Source organism: Typopeltis vanoorti, chromosome 16 (assembly GCF_054136105.1).
Source record: "Typopeltis vanoorti isolate ZY-2024b chromosome 16, IOZ_Tvanoo_1.0, whole genome shotgun sequence".
NCBI lineage: Eukaryota > Metazoa > Arthropoda > Arachnida > Uropygi > Thelyphonidae > Typopeltis > Typopeltis vanoorti.
The window spans coordinates 61,799,298-61,815,484 of record NC_143564.1 but is presented as its reverse complement, the minus strand read 5'-3'; the positions used below and the strand labels follow the sequence as shown (position 1 = coordinate 61,815,484).

General features: G+C 35.4%; 1 protein-coding gene across 1 annotated transcript in view; it reads right to left on the bottom strand.

The window, feature by feature from the left end:
* The window catches only part of alpha-Spec (alpha spectrin), a 509,808-nt gene that overhangs the window by 320,273 nt on the left and 173,348 nt on the right, over window positions 1–16,187 (bottom strand). The window contains exons 15-18 of the mRNA XM_090406229.1: window positions 15,694–15,849; window positions 10,023–10,165; window positions 4,787–4,961; window positions 1,727–1,795 (exon numbers count right to left, since the gene is read on the bottom strand). Of these exons, the coding sequence (XP_090262355.1) occupies window positions 1,727–1,795; window positions 4,787–4,961; window positions 10,023–10,165; window positions 15,694–15,849 (543 nt within the window). The remainder of the gene's footprint in view (window positions 1–1,726; window positions 1,796–4,786; window positions 4,962–10,022; window positions 10,166–15,693; window positions 15,850–16,187) is intronic.

Sequence of the window (16,187 nt, the reverse complement as noted above, 5' to 3'; positions counted from 1 at the left end):
TTTTTTTTTTTTGGTTCATCAGCATCTCTGCTGATGAACCAAATGATGATCCCTATCTAGCACAGAGCTCATGCATGGACACCCACTATCTGGGAAGTAATAAATGTACTATGAACTGGAATGTTGGGGTTATCCCAGAGGAAATGACAGCACTGCAGGGAACCTTTGGCCCTGTCCCTGAACCATGAGGTAGGAGACACTGCAAAACCACTGATCCTTGCAAGCTACTAGCTGAATGTTCAGAAACAGGTCATCCATAACCACCTGTCTTGCCAAAACAGGGATCAACTAATGCAATCCTACTACAACCATCCTTTCTGGATGTCCATGGGTCACACCATATGGGAACACAGTGGCAGGACGTTGGATCCCAGTGAGAAATCACCCTCTCCATCATAAACAGATGCCTCGTGTGAATGGGTTTAAGAAATGAGTATAGTCTACTAAAATATGGTGGATGCTTGAAGCCACAGAACCACAGTACTCACACATAGACATGCCATCATCCCTCAACAGAAAGGTGACCATCATGGAATATTGGGATCAGCAAGAACAACTTCTTCTATGGTCCTTGCAAAGATTACACAATTTAACTTCAGGCTTAATATGATACAGTTAGTTGTTAGTCTCTCTATTCTATGATGCTTGATACTGAAATATCAGTTTCTGTCTTATGATCTGAGTGTAATAAGTGTAAGCCACAAGCAGATCTAGTAAGGTGAAGGCAATCTTGTAAGATAAGGGAGGGGTAGTCATATTGTAAGGGTCAAGCTGACCTAGCTGCAGTGTCTACAGCTTTGTTTCCCTTGATTCTTGGGATCAAACGTAGTAGCTCTGGATTCTATTTTGGATCCCAAGCCATGTTCAAGTTCAAGCCTCATTTTCCTTGATAAACACTATCTGATCTCCATTTTAATAGAAGTTTTCATCAAGAAGAGCCATTTGCAAGCCTATAATGCAAGCTACCAGCTACCATAATAATACTGAAGTGTGTGTGTGTGTATCATTGCAAGCTGAAGACACTTCCTTATATTCTACAAATATCAGATACATCCTATGAGCTACTGTTCCTTTCAGAAGTTACAAACAAACCTTTACCTAAACTATGTTAAACAGATAATAGTTCTACTGTTAATAATTCCTAACTTATCAGCATGCAGATCCGAGTCTCTATCATTCTGCCATAATAGAATGATCATTATCCAGCATTAATCCTCATAACAACCTATTAACATGCAGTCAATTAAAGCAAATATCAAACTTTTTCATGTGAACCTAGCTCACACATTGCATACATTTTCATTTTATGTGAGGAAGGTTTAGAGAAAAAAATTAATGAAAAGAATAAGAATCGTGTGTGTTGATTAGAACTCATCAGGTAGATTTCATGGAAATAACACACAACACTAAAAAATGAAATTAAACATTAATTAACAATTCCATTATTTCATCTCTATGAAAAGTACATCATCATCAATGCTAAGTCAGTACCTAAAGAAAACATGCCTTTCCTAGGCCTGTAGGCTGTAAGTACTTAACTTCGCATCAAATAGATAGAAATTATTAAACAGTTCTACTGCTTAATAATTCTTAAACTCATTAGCACACAGTATGTACAGGATATGTGTGCACACATGTATGCTCACACATTCTGTATAATGTGGTATAAATGTAATGAAAATAACGATCATTATTACAATTTTACTTTTTAAAACAGCTACCCTACCTGATGAGATGCTACATCAGCTTCCAATAAAGCATGTTTTTTCAAATGATTCTGAACACTTGTTAGATCCTAGAATGAGAGAAAAACTATTCTAAATGCTTTTAAAACTCCTATTTATGTTAAAAAATAAAAAAGAAAAGCAATTGCATTTTAAGCATATCTGTTATTAAAATAAAACAAATTATCTTGAGTATATTATACATTTCTATCACATTCCTCTCCTTACTGCTTTTAATTAAACTTTGTAATGGTCTTCCATCTACCTTCACAGATAGTATTACACAACCAGTCGCCATTTGGATCACTTGCTTCTGAATTCTATCCATATCTCCACATCTCCAGAAACCCAAGTGACTAAATCAATCTTCAAGATGAACAATAACCTTCCTAACTCTACTTGTCAATGCATTCAACATCCAAGAGATTCTTAGAGGGGTTTTTTTTTGTCCTTTTTTTGCAACATGCCCTCTAAACTTCAACTCCCTGCCCACCATCACTCCACAAATCCCTAGCTTCATTTTCCTACAGTCCATTTCTATCAATGAATTACGAAACATGTAAGCTTTTCATCCCAAAATGCATTACATTACACTTTAACACATACTGAATTAACAGCCATTATCCTTTGCCAACATTGCCAGTCTATTTAATTTATTCTGAAAATCTCTACATCACCTTTATTAGCTCTTACTCTTCATTCTAGTATAGCATCATCAGCTAACAATGTGCATTTCCCCTCGAATCATTTCCAATATCAGTAATGTACAAATTAAACAGCAGCAGTCCAAGTACAAATCCCTGCGGCACATAATGGTCACCTGCATTCTCTTTAATACAATTCTACCATATACTATTTTCTGATGTCTATCCATCAACCACTGTCTTATTTGGCTCACACTTTTCCAATACCTTAACCACCCTTGATATACTAAACAGTCTATATCAAGGGTGGTCCTATCACCTCTCTCTCTCTCTCTCTCTACCAGTGTTCATTCAAGTTCTTCTTCTTATCAAAGATTAGGGATTTGTCTGTTCCAACTTCACTAGTCTTTCCATCTTATAACTGGTCTTACTCTCTCCTTTTCCTTTTGGTCTATGTTTATCCACTTCTTTTGGTAGCCAATATCTTTCCATCCTATATAAATGCTCTTTCCACTTCTCTCTATATCTCTTGATATTTTCATTTAAACTACAGATACCTACTCTCTTCTAATGTCTTCATTCTTTATATGGTCTTATTTTATGCATCTTCCTTTGATTGCTCTTAAAAATCTTATTTCTGCTGCTGTATTTTACATTGGTCTTTCTTTTAATAGTCCATATTTCTGAACCATATAATAAAGCTGGCATTACTTTATAAAATTGAAGTTGGATTTATTGTCTTGTTTTTTTTTTAATTCAGTGTCCTTGTAACTGTTTCACGGAATTTTTAAAATTTTTTTTAAACTATATCTTTATCTTTTAGATACAATATTATACAACATAAATAATTAAATTGTGCTATTATTTTATCTAATATGACTATTTTTGATCTAATATGATCTCAGCCTGATTTTTGCTTTGTTTTGTGAAATCTTTGGATCGATTATTAAAGAATAACTTTAATGAAACTACATTCTTCATTTTACTTGCCACACAGCAAGCTATTTTTCTTGCACTTTCCTGTAAAACATGGGGCTGATATCTCATCCATTCCCATAGGTATTTTCATGCTGAGATTTCTTAATATCTTAAACACCTCCAGCTTATCTACCTCTATTCTCCTATCAATTTCTATCATTTCAATCACTAAATCATCACCACCTTGACCTCACTTGCTAAAGTGATTACTCAGTTCAACTATTTCTTTTGCTCCTGTCACCTCCTTACTACTGTTCATTAAAATTATCCTTCTATAATTTATTCATTTTTCTCACCACATGGGGAAAAACTCTTGGAAATTTCTTTTGGCCTGCTTGGTTAATTTCATCTCATAATCTGATTTTGTCTTCCTCATTACCCTTAGCATGTTGGTCAATCTTCTTGATGGTGCTTTGTGTTGATCATATGCTTGTTTATCACCTTTATTCTTATATAACAACCTCATCATTATCATCACAACATTTTGTTGTTTTGCAAATAATGTTTAATAATACTAGTTATCCATTTAACACCCATGTGATTTACCCTCTTGACACTGATGACTAGATATGCAATCTAATACTGTCCTACTTAAATATTTTGATAATTTCAAAATTCAGTGACATCCTTCCCTGGTAGTTTCTTATGACACAGAACTGCTCCAAGTGCCCACCGCATTTCTTGTAATCACCAGCTAACTCTTATTAATTGAAAATTCCAAATATTTGGACACTTCCAAGGTTAAGAATGCATGATCACTCTCTCCAATCAAAGTGAGTACCTTGGTTATGTGAAAATTCACTGATGCTATCACCAGATTAAATACTTTCAAACTCCAGGTACTTAATCACATGCTGTTTTAGGTAATTATCTCTCAGTAACCACATAAATTCTATTTCCTTCCTCTGCCCATACCTTTTCCTCCTTCTAATCTATGTCCTCATAGTTGAAGTTCCTCATAATTATTAGTGCTGTGCTCAATGAGCTTATTTACCACTGCCAATGCACATCATTCATATCTCTTTTTGTGTCCCCTGGCCTAAAGCAGCAACCAATTATATCTTTTGTCCTACTGGCTTTTATCACACACTAAATAACTTCAAATACTCTCTCTCTCTCACCTCTTCCTTCTGTTAAAACTATTTTTGCCAGCTGCAATTCTTCTGCTATTATCAGCAACATCCCAGTCTAGTTCTCTCTGTCTTCTTTGAAAACACAATATCCAACACTATACAGTATGTTAGCAGAAATAACATTCAATAATTTACCTGCTAGTTAGTAGCAAAGTGAGAATAAAGTTAATTTTACGGAATAAATAGTTTACAATACAGAATTACATAAACAGAATTATTATAAATATTATCTGAAATTACTACTCTGTCTTTTCAAAGATTTTAAAAAAATTCACATAACATAGAAATGAGATGAATGTGTAACTACCTTTCCATAATCTTCAGACAAGAGCTGGCCTTCAATCTCTGAAAGCCAAATTTCTATATCTTCACAACCACGGTTAAATTGTTGTTGAGCTGATGCTTCTGCAAGCTTCCCTCCTTTTCTTTCAGTTGCTTCAACTAGAGATTGCCAAAGTTCAACTATTTCTGTCATCCTATGGCTATAAAAATGAAAATGCTACATTTGCAACCTTCGATATTTTAATCATTTCTCATATTAAATTATTATTATTATTATTATATGACACCTCCAGGGAGTCCAGACTCATCGAGGGAGGGCACCCACTGCACAACTCTCTGTCTCCACCACTCAATCCACCAACTACAACAAAACCACAACTACACCAATGCCATCTACTGCCCACCACCACTACTAGTATTTTCACAGACAATCACAAACATCCATGCTACCATGGTGGGATTCGAACCCACAGCCTTTTGGCTGGAGAGCAGATATGCTGACCACTCGACCAATATACCAAGATAAACAATTAATATTCCACAGACATTCAAAAATCAGCCACTTAAATGTACACCTTAGAATTTGTACAATATGGCTTCTCAAAATTCCCTGACATTTGAATTATGTAATGCAAAAAATGTGAAAAAAACACTACTCAAGGAATGGACATCAGAACTTTAAGCAATATTCCATTAGTACTATTTTATCATTATTTTACTATATGTTATATGTGTGTGTGTGTGTGTGTGTGTGTGTGTGTGTGTGTGTGTGTGTGTGTGTGTGTGTGTGTGTGTGTGTGTGTGTGTGTGTGTGTGTGTGTAAATCTTATCCCAGAAAGGTTGTAAACCTATCTAATATTAGTACTATGGATGGACTAAGAGTTAGATAATCCAGAAACTTTGATTGAAAGACCAAACATGGAACATTTTCAAGACACTTCAAGTCTGTAACAAGCAGGATAGTAGTCTCAAACCGGGCAATGAAACTCATCTGCCACTTAAATGTGGCCTAAATATAAATATTAGTTGTAACTTAAGCATAAAATGTTGGGGTCACTTAAGGGTCAAAGCCAAATAACTGGGAGGAGACCTTCACATCACTTTTAAGAAATGTGAAGAACCAACTGGGGCTTCTGACCTTGTGTCCAATCCTCACCTTCACATGATGCACCAGATAAGTAGGTATCCACTGGATACTGAATGAACGAAGATAGGCTGGCAATTTGGGACTTAGCCATCTCTCTGTTGGCTTAAACCACAAATGCATATGATGGTACACCATGATGAGATTTCATGCAAGCTGAGGCTGTCACCCAGTTAAACAAGGCAACCACTGTTTTTCCACAGGGAAGAACCAGGGTGAACAGTGAACAGTCAGCTACTCGAACAAACTCCAACTCAACATCTAGAGAAGAAGACAAATAAACCCAATGTCATAGGAACCATCAATAACAGAAAAAAAATCAAACTTGCAGAAGAATTGGAAAAGTACCATGTGGAAATAATTGGCATTACTGAAACAAAAAAAGACAAAAACAGGTGAGCTCTTACTAAATAATAAGTATAGGATGTTGTATTTGGGCAATAACGATCAAGGAAAGGAAAGAGTAGTGATAGCATTCTGTAAACTAAAGTTATCTTCTCTATTTAATAAACACCTTTTATTTATTTATATATCATTTAAATATATATATATATATATCTTTATCTCTTATCATATGTATAAGTGACCGTCAGATGCGGTGATTGGAATACCCTTGGCGGGTAATGGATGGCAATGTCGTAACCAATGAAGTTCTAACTGAGGCTCAGCTATTGCTGTTACCCTCCTGCCATGATCAGAGCTTTAATAGCTCAATAACACCTTATCCCTATACTGTCCTCTACAGATAATGGGGAAGATGAAAAGCATTCTTGCTTCACCCCTTTAAGCCGGTCCTTATAAGGACTATCATATATATATTTCTTTAACTTAATATTCTTTTTGTATTTTCTTTTCTTATTGTTCTACCTTAAGTATATTTTTTCTCGCCTGGGATCTCCAGATATTTATTTGATTAAAGACTGCGCCTCTGAAATTCCCCTATAGGCAAAAGAAAGTTTTTATACCCTAGTAGATCAAATAATCACTAATATCCTACAGGGTGTTCGGGATAAATTTGACAGTTTCGTAAGGAAAAAGAAAATCTTCTTTGTATCTATTAAATTTAATGAATTGACAAAAAAACATTACAGGCAGAGTTAATTACAATACTATCAACAAGATTTACTCAAAATAACCACCATTAGCATCGATCACAGCTTCAATTCTGCTTCGGAACCTCGAACAAGCTGATGCTACAGTCTCCCTGGGAAGGGCCGCAAAAACTGTTTTAATTTTATCCATTAACTGGGCTTTTGTATTACTGGAAGTGCGATTGGTGTCTTTTTCAACTGCGCCCCATACAAAATAATCCATGGGGTTAAGGTCTGGGGAGTTTGGAGGCCAAACATTTGGACTGGTGAAGTCGTAGAAATTTTCAGACAACCATTTTTGACTTTTCCCAGAGGTGTGGCAAGGGGCCGAATCCTGCTGCCATACATACGGCCTACCATTGGCTACCCTTGTTATCCAGGGCTTGACTACAGTTAGCAACTCCACGAACAAAGCCCGAATTCCAATGCCAGGGTTCTTCAACACCTGTTCCTGCAGATTTGCGAGGAATTCTGCTGTACGAACGCAATCAGATCGTCTGCTAGGGATCTTTCTTCTTGCTACATCCTCGTAGTCACCATTGCAAGTCTCTAGTTCATGCCTGATTGTTTTTGCTGTATTCAGGGAGCATTGGGCAGCAGTCGTAATATCCTTATTTTGATGGCGGGCACGAATCATCATGATACAAGTTATTCTCTTCCATGATTCAGGTGGGTTCCAGCTATCCATCCTTTCTGACATCTTGTATATGAATGAAGAAGGGTCCAAACTTTTAAATGAAGAGAAGTGTGTGTTAATACATGTAACTTACGGAAAAATATAATTAATTATAAATATGTCAAATTTATCCCGAACACCCTGTATTTTAGCCAAGGTTTTGCAGTCATGGCAAAAATTACTCGCTTTTGATCTTAAATCACTACTAATCATTAGGGTTCCGCTATCAGGTCCGAATAGTGTTTTTAGGATCAGTGCATTGCAAAAGATTGAATCGGACAACTATTTTTATCAACAATAACAATAAGTTTAATTTCTGGTCTAATAATTTTACATATCACATGAAATCACAAGATTCATTTATGAAAGGTAATTCTTAGTCATTCTCAATCACTCAACTTGGTTTCTATTAAATTCTCTCACACTTAGTTAGACCTTCAACAAGCATACTTTATATTACAAATATCAGGAAGTTATACATATAACATGAAATCGTTAGTTGTGCTTGACATTCCTAATTTAGCATCAATCAAAATACAACATACATGTATACAAATATATCTCTCAGAATCTCATTCCTTTCAAACACTTAATCATAATCTAGGCAATTATATTTATACAATCCACCTCATTGAGTTTCAAACATTCCAATGGTATGATATCAAGAACATACTCTATCATAAAATTAAATAAGTACACATATAATCAATCAAAGAAATTTCAATAGCAAAATATTTTCTTCCAGGGAAATTAACTGCACTCATGTTTCACTCATTAGTGATTACACACTTTATGAGAAATGTTAACACTCTAAATACTGTCTCTGTAAACTAGACAATTTAACAGTTCAATAGGGAATTCTGTCTTAAATCGCAAACAAATTATGAATAAATAGACTCACATGGGTCTCTTCCTATCTTGCATGTGTCTTCCATCCTTTTCCTTATTCCAGCGCTTGGGGGGGGGGGGGGGTTGCTCTCCTCCATTCCATGTTTTGGAAGTCTCCTCGAAGCATTACAGGGCACCGATGAATAGTCGCGGCAGCTGGCGGGATACAGGGTAGGCTTTTCCGGCATCTTGAACTGCCTGGCGAAGGATCTCTGCATAGGTCAGGTCATATGCTTACTTGACTTCAGGACCAATACGGCAAGATTTCTCCTTAACTTATCGCCTCCGGATATCTTCGGCTGTGACTGGAATGACTATCAGTGGATGGGTCTCTCTCTACCCCACTGGAACTTACACCTCGGGTCCTCGATCTCTCGTGGATGGATCACTCAGGATGAAGAAAAGGAAGCCTTTCTCATCTCAGAACCAAGCCATATAAACACCAGAGTCCCTGCACCTTGGATTAAGTTTTTGGGACCCTTAGCGTCCCCGTGCGAGTCTTGCGAGTAGTTTTGAGAACCCTGGATAATGTTTCTCGAATATTCGCCACCAATCTTACTTCCTCACTTTACCGCCTTAATCCTGCCTACGGGCCTTTCCTTTTGATTTGCACCGTGCCCTTTCAATATTGACCTTGAAGGTCACCTGCGACAGGTCTTTCGAATAATTTTCAAAAGACATGCCGAATTTCGGGCGATGCTCTTGGTTTCAATACTTCTACATCCCTTCTTAAACAATGAGCGAGTTAATTCCCTTTGGGCTTATTTTGCTCTTTATACAAATAGCTTTACATAGATGGTTAAAATATACATTTTTACAAGGAAATTTTAGGTGAATTCCTAATGTAAAAAGTCTATATTTTAGATAATTTATTTTGGCAACATCGAATTTTTACAATTCAAACACCAAACATGAAGATAAACTTCTTCATTGGAAGGACGTTTCAAATAAAGTTATATGGACAAACTTCAAAATGGACAAAAAGTTTCTCCTAAGGAAGAAGTAGAGAACTGTTCCAGTGATTAGAGTGAACAGTCTACACAAAGACAATGGAAAAAGTGGTCCTTGTTTGGAGATCTAAATAGCAGAGTAGGAAATTAATGAAATTTAAAAGATTCTTTAAGAAAGTTTAAAAAAATTTAAGAAAGCATGGAATTTACAAGACAAATATCAATTTTAGTTTGCTTCAAAAGGGTAAAATCTTTACTGTTTTTTAAACAGAATCCGTCCCATCCAAACCTGTCATACATGTCAAACTGTATCTTGTAAAAAAACTAAAATATGACATATACAGATAGTCAATAAATACTAAACATTTTTCCTCTATGACTTCTTTAAGAAGAACAGTAAATTAACAGATATGATCTGTAAAATTAGTATTAATCAAGATTAAAGAAAAAAAATGAAATACCTTTCACTTCAATCTTATTTTACCTTTGCTGTTAAAAGATTATTCTATTACCTGATTCGCTCAGAAGCATAATGATCAGCATCCATTAACTCTTGTCCTGTGCTAGTAATTTCATCAATTCGACTCTTATTGGCATTCAGCTCTTGCTCAAAATTCTGATGTTTCTGTACTTTGCCATTTAAATTAGTTGGATCCTATTCAGTACAAAAAAAAAAAAAAAGACAACTGTTGATAAAACAATACACCATAAACAAGTAGAATATGCAAAAGAAAGTGATTTGATACAATGTAAATTAGAATCAATAATCATTATTCCCTATAGTATAGTAAAGTAGCATACTGCTACTTTAGTATACCACAGGATCTATATGGTTTAATATACCATATGGATGAGAAGAAAAGAAGAGAATGACAGAATGGAAACCAATGAGGCTTTTTATTTCTATATTGTCATCATCTAGAAACAGACAGTTGGTTATATATGAGAGTTTATTGTAAAGGACAGCCAGAATGAGCAATGCATACACAAAAAATAAGCCCATTATATTGAAATAACACTGAATAATAACCACCATGTTGCATTCATTTGCTGGCTCTATCACTCCCCAAATTCCAATAGCCATTTTGACCTCTTCAATTCTTCTTTCTCATCCATCAGATGAGAAAGAAGAAAGCTTGAGTCACCTATGTGCAATTCTTTGCCATCTGGTTCTATCTCTGGTAATTTCTGTCATCTCTCTGAAGCTCAATAATTGTGACCTTTCCTTCAGAGACTGTAGCCAAGTTCCTTTTGGTCTACTTCTTGATCGCCTTCCTCCAATGATTCCATTCGAGACTATATTTGGTATTCTTTGAAAGGACATTCTCTGGAAGTGTCCAAACTATCTTAATTGCTGTTTAAGAATTACAGCTATGATATCTTCTCTATAGTTTAATTTGTGTTTGACTTGCTCATTTGTTTTGTGTTCTAACCAGCAAGTTTATTTATTTTTCTTAAGCATTCATTTCAAATACTCTGATTTTCTGTATTTCTTTCTGAATGAGTGTTCATCACTGCTCCATATGTTCCTGTAGGTATAATAATGGTTTTATTGAGTTTTAGTTTGAGGCTTTTTGAAATGCTGTTATTTTTTCCATATTTTGTTTTTAATTTATTCATATTAGACCACCTTTGTTAAGTCTGTATTTTAATGTTTCTGTGTTGTCAAGGAGGTTGAGTAATGAGACTGCCATGATATGTAAATTACTTTGCATGTTCAACTATGTGATTTTCTAAGTTTATTGAAATATTTTCCTCTCTCTTCCCATTTTCATTATTTTAGTTTTGCTTAGATTGATTTTCATTTTAAAGTTTTGCATTCTTCCTTTAAAATTTTTATTATTTTTCCAACTGTTCTTTAGATTCTTCAATTATCTATTTCTAAAGCTTAGCTTCCTGCACTCAAAATAACCAAACAGTGAGATCATCATCCTTAAGAACTCCAGAGCCTGGAACTCACCTTGGATTTCCTTTTGCAATTCCACTGACCAAGATGACAAGGGAGGATGCCAAAGCATTCACTATTAGTAATGACCTAATACAGAATAGAGATAATTTTTACCATCTTACCAATACTCTTGATCTATTCCTAACAAGTTTCCAAATTTCCTTCAGAGCAACCTACACCCCAAATCTTTCTCAGTTTCATATCCTCTGGCATTACAAGGATGCCAGATTAGACAACCTCCATGATTCTATTTCTCCTTTAGTGTGATTACTGTGTCAGCTCCTCTGATCCACCTACTCAGACTGAAGAACAGAAATAATTCTAACTGGAACGAAGGCCATCATCTCTCATTCCACTCAAAATTCCTGACTATTATTCAAAACTTGGTTCTTCTCCAACAAGTGTTCCAAGGCAGTCCATGACAAAAAATTCAGCATATCACACTCAGTTTTTGAAAGGACCAAATGCCACACTCTAACTTACTTCTAACAGCAGTCAAGCCTTCTAGTCTCCATTAAGTTTAACTTCTGCTCATACAAGTTTCCACTGCTTTCACATCAAATGGTTTATTGATAACACTGTAACATCACCCAAAGACAAGCTAACCTACTGGTATTATTCTTCTCTTCCAATTCCTGCACTGATATTCATGGCAAAGTACCCCCACATTCTACCAAGAACTACTCACTTCATGCCACCTCTAGTTTTCTGTGAGGAAGAAATCATAAAAATCCTGAATAAATGGATACGAACAAGTCATCTGGTACTGAAGGAGAAATATCTACTCGAAAAACTTGTGCTCCAGAATTAGCACCTATCCTATATCATGGAATATAGCTCACACATTTAGGGCAGTATGCCCAAAGCCTCACTAACATTGCTTAATGCTATCCAAAAGAGATTGATCGGATTAATTGACTCTCTCTTACAGAATCATCTGAGTCCCTCTTTCACAGATATTCAGTGTGTGTGTGTGTGTGTGTGCCTTATACTTCTTCTACAAGTGCTTTCATGGTCAATGATAGCAGTGGAGTAAGTAGTTTGAGTCAGTTCAGCTATCACTTACTCAACTTTCTTCTAATACTCTAAGAAGAAGAGCAACTGCTGGTCAGCATCCATTTACTATCCACATCTCTTATTGAACCGTCTCCAAGATCTTTTATTCCCTCTATCTTTGTTCTTTCGAACTGCCTCCACTCTATCCCGAAAGAACCTCCAACTATTCAAAAAAACACATCAACAAATTTCTTCTTACCCTTTTACCACACTCAGAAGTGCTATACAGCTTGCAATCTTTCATTTGTGGGTTGGTGATTGTCTATGAAAAATCTATCCAACATGATATTGGGTAGATTTTTTTTTTTTAATCACCAAAAAAAAAAAAAAAATCTATCCAATATCATGTTGCACTTCCTTGGGCACAAATAATGGTTTATACTTACCTTTTGTGTCATGGATTCAGCTAGTCGTGTAGGATGTGGATATGACGTTAGTAAGAATGCTCTGGAATGTATGAGGCATACAGACTCCTTTTTTTTTATGTTCAATTTGACTGAAATCCATTAAATTCAAGACATTCATGATGGTGATGTCATGTTGTTGTTCCTCACACCAACTTGTTACAGCATTAGCAAAGGAACAAGTGCAACATAGTAGAGTGTACATCAATTGCTACAAGATGGAGTACACCAAGTCAATCATATGATATACATATATATATATTTTGTGACTCTTGTCCATAAAGGTCAAAAACTAATAATACACTACTATTGTGAGCACTAAGAGTTAGATAATTTGGAAACCCTACTCTAGAAGAGTAAACAGAACTTTCCTAAGTCATTTCAGGCCTCCAATAAGCAAGATGGTTGTTTCATGCTGGCAATAAAATTCACTTACAACCTACAGATATTTACAAATATCCATGCTCACAGTGCGGTGGATTCTAACCCATAGCCAAGTGGATGAAGAACAAAAGTGATATCTACTCAGACAATCACAATGGCAACAGGTGTCCTGATTCTGACCAGAAAAATATATTCCATATCATGTACAATTATGGATGATGTGGTATCACGATATGGGAGTGCTACCAGCCTGGATAGTGGAAACCATGACTCTTGCACCCTAGAGACAAATACACAGAATGCCTGCATGATGCCTGATGTCAAACAGGTGTGCAACTAACACAGTAGTCATATTCATTCAATAATGAGGATATCTTCTGGATCTTGGGAACTGGATCTCCATATGTCCAAGAATGTAATGTACTGTCATCCGGATAATGCTCATTTACTTTTGGACATTAGTCCATAAGAAGAACTGCATCTTTTGCTCACTATGAGCATCTACTTTCATCAGTAGGAGATGGTGTCATCCTTCCCCCACTGGTTTTAAATCAACTCCACACATCTGACGTCACAAAACCTACAATGGTGCAATGTGTGGGCCACAGTGTATAGTGTTAAGTACTATTCAACAGTGGTTAGCACTCTTCTGAGTACACCTGAGCCATTGTAGCCATGAACAATGAATATGGCATGTGGTATCCAAATGGAGACACCTCATTAAGTTTCAACAATTATGCTCATTTTGAACTCCACAATATCATTACTTTTTTGCCCATGACTATAACCTTTTAATAACTAGCTAACATGGCGAACACACAAACAGTATGAATGTGTTATATAAACCATATAACCAAATACACTGTGTTGGTATATAATATACATACTTGCATTTTGCCAATACCTGAAATCAATTGGGGGGGGGTTTCCATCTTTAATCACTAGGATTTTCATTTAACTGTTACCCAACCAACTGGATAAATGAAGAACTACATAATACAAAAACTGTGATTTCAGGATTCGAAATAAACAGGATAGCGATTGCAAACTGGACAATGAAATTCATTGTAAAATCTAAAGACATTCACAAATATCTATGATACAGCAAAATTTTAAGTCTGGTGGTTGGAAATGGAGATACTATTTACTTAGTTAATCAGACCAGCTGCTGATATCAGCAGGATCTTGATAACATCAAAGGCATCTTCACCAAAATGACATTCAAATGACATTATTCAAATAATACATTCAGAAATGCCACACACATTCAAGTCCCCCAGAAAGGCTTATTATCAAACACCACCATGGTCCCTCATGAAAACTAAATATAACCTTCCTGCAAACCACCAAGAAGGATCAAAAAATAATACAAATGATAACCAGCGCCTGTCTTCTTTCTAACAGTAAGCAAGTACATAGAACCTACAGTTCTATGTACTTGCCAAAATTAATACTATTAAAAGACAAAACCAGCAGGATACATAAGCCTCTAAGAACTTGAAGAGTTCATTACATTTATATCAACAGTTCTGCCAAACTCGTCCTGCAACACTGGCCACAGAATCAAATAGAATCAAATAAAAAAAATGAGATTGTGGGTAAGTTAAGTTCAATAATGAACTTAACTTACCCACAATCTCATTAACATGCAAGTGAGACAATGTTCCTCCATATACTACTTCTGACATCTCTCTGGCAGTTACTTGCATATTCAAGTCATTATAAGTCTAATATCAATCCTGTAACTATTACACAGTTGGCTGTTACTCAACTTCTCACTCTCTAAATGCAGTGTGAAGTTGAGCAGGATGTGATCTGCTGGAAAAAGTGAAAAGCATTTTTGTTTGTTTGTTTTACATAGGGGAGAAGGAGGAGCAAGTTGGATGCAATTTCAGTGAACGTATAATGAGCACATTGAAGCTGAATGCATTTAAGCAGAGGGAGTATAATGGACATGATAAAATATAGAGTGGGTTTTCCACAGTGAAATCTAGAACTACATGGAAATCTGGAAGTAATAATAATATTTCTTCTACAAAATCATCTAACATTTGACAACATATGCTAGAAAAATTTCACAGCATACTTATTTCTAGCATTTGACATCAAAATAATATCTCTCCACCGGAAATAACAGTAAAAATGTGCAGAAGGAAACAAGAGGGAACTTATACAGAGACTGATATATTATACATGGTAGAATAGAAATGTAGTGGGGTGCTGCCAAATATATTCAACAAAATAAATTCACATTTATCTTTTATCCTATATTCTTTTTACAAAATGTTGAGGTAAATCAATATTCAATATTTAGAAAAAATTTTGTGCCACCCTAATATGAGCATGCAAACGCCCTAGTTGGGAGCCACTGTATTAGATTTTGCTACCTACCAGATAGCTTTCATCAGTAGCTGTTTTCAACTTCTCACTTATCCATCCTTTAGTTTCATCACAATCTCTCTCAAATTGCTGAAGCCTGTAGGAATCTTCAAGCATAGCACGGCGAATTGCTGATTTTTCCAAAAGTGCGCCTCTACGTTCCAAAAGCTAGGAAGGAAATTAAATATAATGAAAATATTAACTACTTAACAATAAAGAAAATTATAAGAAACAGGAAACCTATAATGAGCAACAGATATGGTACAGACAAAAAAAAAAATGTTTATGAACCCTAATTTTAAAAAAGTTCTAAATATACAAAAAATATGTTTAAATATCTTAATTTTTTTATAACTATCTTTCGAGCACCTAAAATTTTAGGAGTTCAAAAGGTATCCTAAATTTTAATAAGCTTCACTATACTACCACAAGTCATAGTACAAACATCCAAATTGCAAGAAAATGGATACAGTTAATGCAATATGCAAACTTACATTTTGTAGCCT